The following is a 10,177-nucleotide window of genomic DNA, read 5'->3' as shown; positions in this document are numbered from 1 at the left end:
CCCGGGGGGAAAGCGGACGAAGCTCGGTGTACCTGGTGTTGATGTCCGCAGCTGCTCGGTCGGAACTAGTTTCTTTAAATGTTAGCAAACAGCGGAGCGACCCAGGTGCGAAGTCTTCTCGCGAGATCACCAGTTCCGTGAGCACTGGGCTGATCTGGTCTCGCGAGATAATGGCCTGAGACTAGCTCCTCTGCTTCCGGTTTGTATCTACAAAATAAAAGTCCCTTATTCCCCTACTTTTGTTGATTAAAACCGGGACATATTTGGTTAAATAAAGGAAGTAATGGTCAAAGCAATAACTATAAAATAATTTGCTTTCAAAACGTTTTTTAGAGAGTTATGCTGATTGCACACTGACTACTGTCTGGTCACCCTTAAAGTTTTAACACATTATCTTAATTATTATGATGCTTTTGGTAGATTCCTGCTGAGCCACTGGGCAGTATTGGGGTGGAAATAATGGACAGAGACAGAAAAGAAGGGTTTTGTTGATTAATCACGACAATTGAAGACCTACAGAAATCCATACACAAAACATTATGATACTGTATTTATTTCCTCAAACTCATTTCTACAAATACAAATCTCTTGACAAGAAAACGTAAAAAAATTAACTGTTGAGGCCAGACTCTTCTTTTTATTTTGAGTGCGTTTGTCATTCCATGTCTTCGCTGCCGCTGTCAGCCTCCGAGCCGGTGGCCTCAGCTTCAACCTCTCTCTCTGGCTCCTGGAGGTCTGAAGGTTCAGGTTCAGAAACCTCCGATGGCTCTTCAGCTGCCTCTGAGTGAGGTGATGGTGTGTCACTGTCTCTCTCCAACTCCACCTGAACAGAGGCAAAGAAGAGGGTTAGGGTTAGACACCTTTGTGAGGAACATTTTGAGCACCAAACGTTTAGAGTGGCCAAGCAATGGATTATGCCAACGATAAGATAGAAGTACAAAGTTGTAAGCCTGTTAATTTCTATTATTTTGATGCAAATTGGAATAAAGTATTGTCCAATGTAAAGCTTTCGTGAACCCCAGGAAGAATAACTTCTGCAAAGCTGTAGCTAATGGAGACAAACTAAACCTTTCAACTTTTAAATACACTTTTATATAACTCATTTTTATACACGAGTGCCTGCAATGGGATCTGTTGGTCTATTCTAGTCCAAAAGATATGTTGGTATAAGCAACCTCATGCTTTTAAGAGGGTTCACTGCCATTGCTACCATGTAATGCAACCTCATTTAATTCAATTCACCTGGGAGACAGTGCCAACCCTTTCCTCTTGTATCACAGGTTCAAAATCTTCCTCTTGCTCCATTGGTTCTTCCTCCTGCATGATGGCTGGCTCGTGCCGGATCGTCTCAGGCTGGACCTGCTCGTGCTGGACCTGCTCATGCTGGAACGATTCTTGTTGAACCGGCTCGTGCTGGACCTGCTCTTGCTGAACCGGCTCGTGCTGGACCTGCTCTTGCTGAACCGGCCGGTGCTCAAACTGTTTGTGCTGAACCGGCTCGTGTTGGAACGGCTCGTGTTGGAACGGCTCAGGCTGGAACGATTCTTGTTGAACCGGCTCGTGCTGGACTTCCATCTCTGGTTCTTTCAGTGTTGCAGTGGGAACCATTTCTGAAACTGTGGCAGCTGGAGCAGTGATGGTTTCGATCTGTATGACAAAGCAGAGAGGGACCCAATGATAAGTAAATAAACGGAGGGACGCCTAATTTTTGTGGACTCTCGTAATTTACACTATATGAGGAATTCACACGATTACACAGGCTCTTGAAGAATATCTTTACCTCTATCACTCAAGAACATAAAACATTTATGGCACAGAAAAGTGAGAGTAGCATCTCTATCAATTACCTCCTTCTCCACAACTGGCTCTACTGGTTTCAGCGGTGACTTTTTGTTTGCTTCCAGGATCGTCATGATGGAGTTGGGTATGTGAGCTTGCTGTTATAGAGAAAAAGAGGCAGTTAGTATCTAAGTAAAGCCCAAGAGAAATAGCACTGTGGACTCGGAATGAGGTTGATTTAACTCTTCACCTGATGAGGGGTGAAGGAGAGGACGTGCTGTAGAAGAGGATCTCTCATCTCCGGGCAGCGTTCAAACACACTCGTCAGTTGGGCGGGCGGCAGCTGCAGCAACACGCTGTACGACTGAGGCTTGGTCCTCTGGCAGCATTTCACAAATCCTTCCCACACCTTAGGATACTTCCACACCTACAACGGAGCATAACAACCAGTGTCACACAGCAAAAATGATAATGGTGATTGATATTGATCTGTGAACTTTCTCCAGTCTGATATTGGGTTTGATGCTGACCTGCTTCACGATGAGGCGGGACAGGATGTTCATGACAAAGCCGCCCAGTCTGGGATACATGGTGAGGGACTGGATGACTGTGCGCATGAGCAGAATGGGGAGGGGGCTGTGCTCCATCAGCTGCTGCATCACCACGGCTAAAACCTCTGATGTGTAAACATTCTTTTCCCCGAAGCAGAGGTTGGTAGCTGCAGCAAAGACACAAGGTGCAGATCTAGATCAGGGGGCATATCCAGGATGTCCCCCCCCCCACACACACACACTTTCTTTAGCATTTCGAGACATTTTTTATCATTATCCCAGATTTCCCGGGAAAAAGTAAAAAAAATAACGCGTGTTATGAGAGCACATTGACCACAAACCTTTTATGATAGACTTCATATCACATTTGGTGGAGTCAATGTTGTGCAAGGCAATGAGCAGGTCTCCTGGGGTGAGAGGGGACACAGACGAACTTCCTTCGCCTGGAAGACAACACAAAACAGTTAGTGCATGTATGTGTGTAAAAACCCTCAGGAAGGAAGGTGACCTGACAAACATGACTCTTACTGTGCTGAGTTCCCAACAGACGGTTGAACACCTCCTTCACCACAATGGGGTTGAGTTTGATGAGCTTGGGAAGAGCCTGGATGACTTCATTCTTTAGGAGGAAGAAACAACCACAATAAAATCCAGGACAGGAAGCATTGTTCATTTTCAAATACTAGTAGGACAGCTGAGCTGCAGTGTGATAAACATTTGTGTCAGATCTTTACCTTTTCTAGGCCATTTATGACCGGTATAAGGAAACGAACATCGGGCACACGTTTGTGGTAAAGATCTCGAACTCTCTCCACCAGCTCAGGAGACGGAGGCACTGAATAAAGAAAATAAAGGATTCACATCAACGCCGCTCATTTGACCTCATCTATTGTGGACTGGGTGTTAAACTAATTATTTCTTTCTACCTTTATCGGTCAAAATGTGCAGGCAGCGGGTGACTAGAGTCTCTGCTCCTTTAGGACAGTTCTCAACCAGTAGCAGCAGCTCTGGTGAGTTCATTCCCATTCCACGGATCTACAAACACAGGGCGAACAAACATGGTTATTACGATTCAAAATGAACGCAGCTCAAGAGATGCATTTATGAATTGAGTTTCTTACTTTGGTGGGTGACCCTTTATGCACATTAACATTTTTAAACTGAAAGTCAGATTTAATTGCAGGTTTCATACAGTTGGTTTTCTTTCTTTTTGTTTCCAACACCAAGAACCATTGCTCTCATTGATTTTAAATATCTCAAACATACAGAAAACAACTACTGAATTTAATCTTCATTTATTTGTGTAGTGAGGCTCAACTCGTGCTCACAAATACTGAGGAACTGACTTGACAGCCTCATACAAGACTATCCACCAACGGACAAAAAGAAGGAGCAACCTCCAGAAGACAGGGAACCAGAGTGAGAGCGACTCACAGGCTGCTCTATAGCTCGGAGCACGCTGCGCTTGATGTCAGCGATGGCCTCAGTGTAAACAGAAGCGAGCTCATGGACCAGCCGGTGGTTTAGAGGAAGCAGAGACAGGTAGAGGAACAGACACTGTCTCACGGTCTCTTCAGTCCAGGGAGATGCCACCTCTGTCTCCAACACACAAACATGTGAGTTACAAGAAAAGAAGATAAATCGTATACGCTAGTTACAGCCCTATAATTAAAAGATCCATTTTATCCCACCTGTGTCTTTGTCAGCCCCAAAGAGAAGAGAGGGAGGGTTGGGATGGACAAGAAGCTGCAGGTAGTTCAGGGCAAACTTTTCTATGTAGTCTCTGAGCTGGTCTTTCTCATACATCCGCTTCAGAAAGGACAGGGCAGTGGTCCGCACCTGAAAACACACACACACACACTCACTCACTGTAAATTACAGTAACTATGCAGGAAAAAAATACGTTTCCGGAATTTACAACGGTGTGAGCTGCACTTAAACAAAACACAGACAAGAAATATCATCACCTTCTCTTTTTCATGTGAGCTGAGATCAAGAAGAACGTGCAGATACTGAAACTGCCTCGAGGGCCGTTTGATGATGAGCTCCTTCAGAGTCGTCATGCCCAGATACACCCGAGACTGAAACAGAGGTTACAACAAAGAGGTAAGAGGACATGTTGGGAGTTAACACTGGACAAAATGTCTTCGTCCTGCCCTTTACCTCGTCCTCGCAGTACCGTCTTATCACTTCCAAAGCAGATTCTGTTATAATGGGAGCCTCCAGAACCAGTTTGGTGAAGAGTCTACGGTGAAAACAAATGTGACTCAGTTTGTGCTGGTGTCCATTTCACCCTTATCAGTCCACACAGAAGATACGTACAGTAAAACCATGTCTATCATTTAGTTGAATCAGAGTTAGAGACTAGATTTGACAAATGAGTGAATGATGAATGTCCCCTCACCCGTCTCTCTGCTCTGGTTTCTCCTGCAGGCCGGACAGCAGCGTGTAGAGACAGTGTTCATAACTTTCCAACAGCCCAGAGGGCAGCTGGCTGAGGTAAGTGTTGTACTCTTGGTACAGGAGAGAAAATGCCAGGTCACTCCTGGTCCTGATGTCCTCTAGAATAAACGCCAGCACGTCTTCCTTCATCCTCCCGTCAAATTGTGTCACAAGCCTGGAGAGGAGCTTCACTCGGACCTGCACAAACATTCAATATGATCAGCTCGTGAAACGGGCACTCGCTTTGAGAGCAGAAGGCCTAAAGAGGTTCATTCTAAATCGTGTACGGGCTGAGTACTTACATGGGACATGCCACTTTGAGCGATAGCCTTCTCTGAATGCAGGATGCGTTTGATTGCTTTGGAGGTCAACGTCTCAATCTGGGCGTCTGATAACGTCTGGACGACATTGGACAACCGAAACACTTTTTTCCTCCCAGTTGCCCCAGTCATTCTAGAAAAGAACAAAATCAAAAGCTGCTCAGAAATGAAATCAATCAAATTGTATTTGTATAGGCCATATTCACAATTTGTCTCATAGGGCTTTAACAAGTTGTGACATCCCCGTCTTTATCCCTCAACAAGAGTAAGTGGAAGAGAACTACCAAAAAAAAAAACAATTAACAGGGGAAAGAAAAGGCAGAAACCTCAGACGGCCATGTTCAACGGATCCTCTCCCAGGCGCTCAGAAGTGAAATAGATGTAACTGAGACGATTGGGTCTGGAGGTCTGGACGTTCTCATATGAAGAACTCAGCAGTGCTGGTCTGATAGCAGCTTTATAGGATAGTAAGTGTGCCCTATAGGAAGGGCAGCTTTCAGTGTTTGTGCCAGAACTCACTTGGTTTGTGCAGTGGGCACGATGGGCTCAGGAAGCCTCTTGACTGTGACGGGACTCGGAGCCTCAACGGTTGGAACGTTTTCTGAGTAACCTCCCACCACGGAGATCGCTTGGCCCTTCTTCGCAACTTTGCGTTTGATGAGCAGGTCTTTAGAAACAGAGTCTTCCTCATTGGCTTCCTCTTTGCACGCGTCGTCCTCTCTGGCTTTGCACTTTTCAAGTCCTAAGATAAACAGTAAATGTGTGAGGGAGATAAATACAAATCCTTATGCAAACCACTAAATTCTACACCCTCTGATGACAGTGCATGTCCTTGTTACTAACCTGGACCAATCCCGGCTGAAGTCATCTGTGTGGCCATCATCCTAGCCAGATGTTTAATCTGTGCATCGGTGCCGGCTGACTCCACAGGCGTGTATGTGGCCTGGAAGGATGCCGGCATGACATCAGGCAGATACACCATGCTGATGAGCACCTAAACAACAACACAGAGATGTGAGCTGAGCCATCACACAATCTCATTTAAATGAGAAACAAACTGAAAGAGAGTTGGCCGCTGCTCACCAGGTTGGCAACGTTCTGTGGGTTGAGCAGCGGGCGCAGAAACTCAGCTGTGACGTCAATGGCCGACTGTACGACTGGGACAGCAGCTGGTTTAGGAGCGGTGAGAGAGGCCGGCTCCTCTTTGTCCTCATCGTCTTCCATCAAGGTCGGTTCTAAACTCAGGAGGAACAACCATCAGAAATACTGATACTGCAGATGGATTAAACTGTAAAGTAGTAAATGGCAGAACATGTATTTTTTTTATCATTTCTATTCTTTCTACAATCAAAATCGAATCACTACAATCCCACCGGTTATGACTGTGATCACCACTCACCCATCTTAACCTTTTTTCCCTCTGTGTATTGTTCATGGCGCGGTCTTTTGCGCTGCTCGCGCACTACAGGTGTGGAACGGGTTATTTCACTCTGGGGCATTCCCAGGTCCAGCAGCAGGGTGCTGATCTGACCCTGGTACTCCAGGCTGCAGGGATGCTTGAGGACGGCCACTAGGTGCAGCTTCAGGTTTTTCCTCACGCTGCTCACCTGGGACTTGGCCAGAGTGGGCGGCAGGTTTGCTAAAAAGGTTCAAGTATAAAGAAAGAAATGAAAAATAGGTATTTAATATATCATATTAAATAGAGTGTAATTATGCATTGAGCACAAACAATCAACAGTTTCCTTCTGAAAAGTAACATTGTTTGCATGATCCAGTTTATATCGTTCTTCTCCGTTTTCTGCCTTAACACATTGTACGTTCCTGTTCTTGTTTATGTATTTCTTTTAAAGATATACGTTCATATCAGGTTGTACAGATTTTACCGATATAAAGAATTTTAAGATTCTCCAAGAAATGTTTGTCAAAGTAAACAAAAATACCAATGTAGTCACTGGCAGACTATTGCGTAGTTCAAGGGGTTACATGGTGTTTTGTGATTGTGTGTGTACACAACACTGGCTCAAAAGGGACTCACCATGCAGTGTCTCAAACGACTGCACCACCTCCGACATGAACATCGGCCTCTGACGGGCAATACTGGCCAGTGAGCCCAGTGCTGTAGTGAGGTTGATGCTGGAAATGGCCGGGTGGACCATGAACTTCAGCATCTTCTCCAGCGCAGACTTTCCCTCCTCACACAAGACATCTGTTGAAAATTGAGAATGACAAATTTTATGGGCTGAACTGAATTTTTTTATAAATACATAAATACATTTTCCCCTGTACTAGGATTCTAAGATCTGTACCGTATCGAATGTACGGGTGATCTTTAGGGACTTTATCCAGGCTGATGTCCCCCTCCTGTCTTTTGGGGATGTCAGAGTCTGATGTCCGTGCTGACAGACTGATAATCAGTGCCTCTGTGAACTTGATGGCATGAGTGCGCACGCCGTCATTTTCAGAATCCAGCTGGGCCAGAACGTCCTCTTTCATCTGTGTGACCATGTCCCAGCACGCCTCCTGCATATCTGATGCTCCTTTGGCACGCAACAGCCACTGTCACAAAAGAGAATAGAGGTTTGAAAAGATAACCGGTGGTGGTTACACAAACTGATTTGTGTGACTGACTGCATCACATGTACAGTATTTCTTCTTTTGGTCCATAATGTGTAAAGTTTGAGCATTTCATGAAAACTGTACTAACCTGCAGAGTAACTTTGTACAGCTGGGTGAGAGTGAGGATGGCTTTCTTCACCACATTCACACTTTCATCCTTCAGCAACATGTTCAGGTTGGCGATCAGTCGGAGGAGGAGCTCATTGTCCCGTTTACTGAGAAACACACAAAACAGCAAAGGATTAAAAAAAAGTTGGGACATTGTTTTCTATAATGAAATTTCAAACTTGTCAAGTAACTCACCAAGCCTCTTCTATGAAGCCAATGACAAACTTTTTAACCTCAATAGACTTGTCAGTCTGAAACGCAATCATCTCCTACAGGGTGAAAAGAACAGTTTGTATACGTCCACTGCACAGAACATCTTATATTTAATTTGGCTTATTCATTATCTGTATAAATTACATGTCAATAAACTACAATTAGTTAACAAAGCTGCACAAAGTACAACTTACATCCAAGAAATTGTCGAGAAGAGACGGGTCCTTGTTGATGATGAGCTCCTGGACCTGAAATTATAAATGAATTCACTGATTGTAGTTTGCCCCCAATTGCCTTCATATGGTTGTGAGTACATGAATCACATCGAGCAGGGACGAAGTACATCAATATATAGAAACTGTATATAACTAAATTAATGTTTGGAACACATTGTCTATATTTTGGGGAAATGCATTCATTTCACAGACCTGTTTGAGCACAGCAAGCTTCTCATCTGTGGGTATGAGAGCAGCCTGGTTCAGGAGATCCACCACCTGAGAGGACAAGAGAAAAAACCTTCACTGTTACAAGCTAGTTCCACAGAACCGGGATATCTCCTCATTATTTAGCTTCATGGCCAGAATGATAACCTGAACTATGAAGTTGGTTATCAACTTTCTCAGTTAACCCCAGGTTTTCTTATACACGTGTTCATGTGACAAAAGAGGAGTCGTTAACTAAATGCAACATATTCAGAACCATGAATAGATTTGTTATTATGATATGAGAAGAAACGCTGATGTTGATCACTGAATTAGAAATAAACGGTAGAATCATTTTCAATCTTTACATTGTAAGTTTATGGATAATCTGTAAGAAAGCAGAGGATTCTCATTAAGGCATTCATAAGAATTAAAAAGGTATTGAGGTATACAGTTAAATCTGATGATGACCAAACTATGATGACCATGTGACGCAGCTAAAAAAAGTTAAAGTGATGTCAAATATGAGAGAAGAGAAGTAATTAATGTGTAAGGAGCTCAGTCTGACCGAAAAGTTTATGTTAATTTATGAACTTGGGCAAATATGAACTGTGTGTGTAGGTATTTGAAAAAAAAATCCACTGATCTATATTTCTCATGATCATGAATTAATATTTCAGCCCAATTGATCTGGTTGCATCTCTTAACTTTGGCAGCAGACACATGTCTGACATCTTCCTGTGATTGTTTTCTAAATCACGAATTTGATCCTGATATTTACATTTCATTTTGTTGCCTGTCACTTTTTTTTTGGGGGGGGGGGGCCCTTGTTTCTCTCACATCACATGTAGACTCCAGAGTGAACTGATATCAAGCCTAGAGCAGGTTTTTAGGTTCAGATCCCAGTATCCTGTGTGGTGGACACCTGCCTCGTGCTGCAGGTCCCAGGTCTACGCAGCAGCACCGGGATGTAAACAGCAGAACTTTACCTTCTCACTCGTGGTCATGTCGATCATGTGGGAGGTTTCTCCCTCCTCTGGAGACCGATCCATGCTGCTGCTCCGCTTCTCCTCCTCTCACTGTGGGGACAACATGCTCCTCAACAGCGATGTGGAACAACGGGATCTCTGTGGAGGGGGTAATGTGGATCTGGTAAACGACACAACAACCAGCCGGGATGTGTCCCACTGCAGCTCAGAGTGCGTCACCGTGCGACCCGTTACTGGTCCCAGTGCTAGACCTACGTTCCATCACTACACACCAGTAAAGTCGTTAATGACCAGACTTCCAAACGCAAAGTATCACAAACACAAAACACTGAGCTAACTAGCTAGCGAAGTAGCCCCGTGCTAACCGCAATGCTAACCCCTGCGAGGTGCTGTACGCACAGATGTGTTGTGGCTACTCACAGATACTCCGGCTCGTTACTCCGTCAGAGTAACAACAAGTAACTGTGGCTGGTGTCACCAACGTGTCAATACAGAAACGTGCACGGTGTAAAGCCGCTAAACCGACGCTGCCATCTTTCATTGAAGCAGCGGTTATTCTTTTTCTTCTTCTTCTTCTTCTCCCTCCTCTTTTTCTTTTGCGAACAGCACCAGACGCTGCCGCCCCCTGCTGGAGACTGCGAGCATCTGCGAGAAGATTTTTTACATTTTTCTCATACTCTGGTTAAAACAGATAATATAGAACATATACAATAACGCCAAAAACAAAAGATAAACCC

At 44.4% G+C, this 10,177-nt stretch overlaps 1 protein-coding gene and 1 long non-coding RNA gene across 2 annotated transcripts; one reads left to right on the top strand and one right to left on the bottom strand.

Annotated features, from left to right (window-relative positions):
• The first annotated feature begins 60 nt into the window (after window positions 1-60).
• On the top strand, window positions 61-1,705 carry LOC133966938 (uncharacterized). Its single transcript, XR_009924008.1, has 2 exons — window positions 61-199; window positions 1,281-1,705. It is a non-coding gene; the product is annotated as an uncharacterized LOC133966938 (long non-coding RNA).
• On the bottom strand, window positions 538-10,017 carry sympk (symplekin). Its single transcript, XM_062402052.1, has 27 exons — window positions 9,861-10,017; window positions 9,441-9,578; window positions 8,458-8,523; window positions 8,224-8,277; window positions 8,012-8,085; window positions 7,797-7,923; window positions 7,399-7,648; window positions 7,128-7,298; window positions 6,492-6,731; window positions 6,176-6,327; window positions 5,936-6,086; window positions 5,612-5,834; window positions 5,075-5,225; window positions 4,735-4,970; window positions 4,494-4,575; window positions 4,298-4,411; window positions 4,022-4,169; window positions 3,765-3,925; window positions 3,257-3,365; window positions 3,065-3,165; window positions 2,859-2,949; window positions 2,672-2,773; window positions 2,310-2,497; window positions 2,030-2,206; window positions 1,848-1,937; window positions 1,243-1,647; window positions 538-823 (listed from the first exon to the last, which is right to left on the bottom strand). The coding sequence occupies exons 2-27, from the start codon at window positions 9,501-9,503 to the stop codon at window positions 656-658; spliced, it is 3,894 nt and encodes a 1,297-aa protein (XP_062258036.1). The 5' UTR covers window positions 9,504-9,578; window positions 9,861-10,017; the 3' UTR covers window positions 538-655.
• Between the last annotated feature and the right edge of the window lie 160 nt (window positions 10,018-10,177).

The sequence above is a fragment of the Platichthys flesus genome, chromosome 13, assembly GCF_949316205.1.
Source record: "Platichthys flesus chromosome 13, fPlaFle2.1, whole genome shotgun sequence".
NCBI lineage: Eukaryota > Metazoa > Chordata > Actinopteri > Pleuronectiformes > Pleuronectidae > Platichthys > Platichthys flesus.
This window is presented reverse-complemented; position numbering and strand designations above follow the sequence as displayed.

Coding starts and splice junctions, on each gene's coding strand:
- sympk (XM_062402052.1), bottom strand. CDS start 9,503: ATGGATCGGTCTCCAGAGGAGGGAGAAACCTCCCACATGATCGACATG. Junction 4,971..5,074: donor CTCAAAGTGGCATGTCCCAT/GTAAGTACTCAG, acceptor ATGTTTGTGCAG/GTCCGAGTGAAGCTCCTCTC. Junction 3,166..3,256: donor GCACATTTTGACCGATAAAG/GTAGAAAGAAAT, acceptor TTCTTTATTCAG/TGCCTCCGTCTCCTGAGCTG.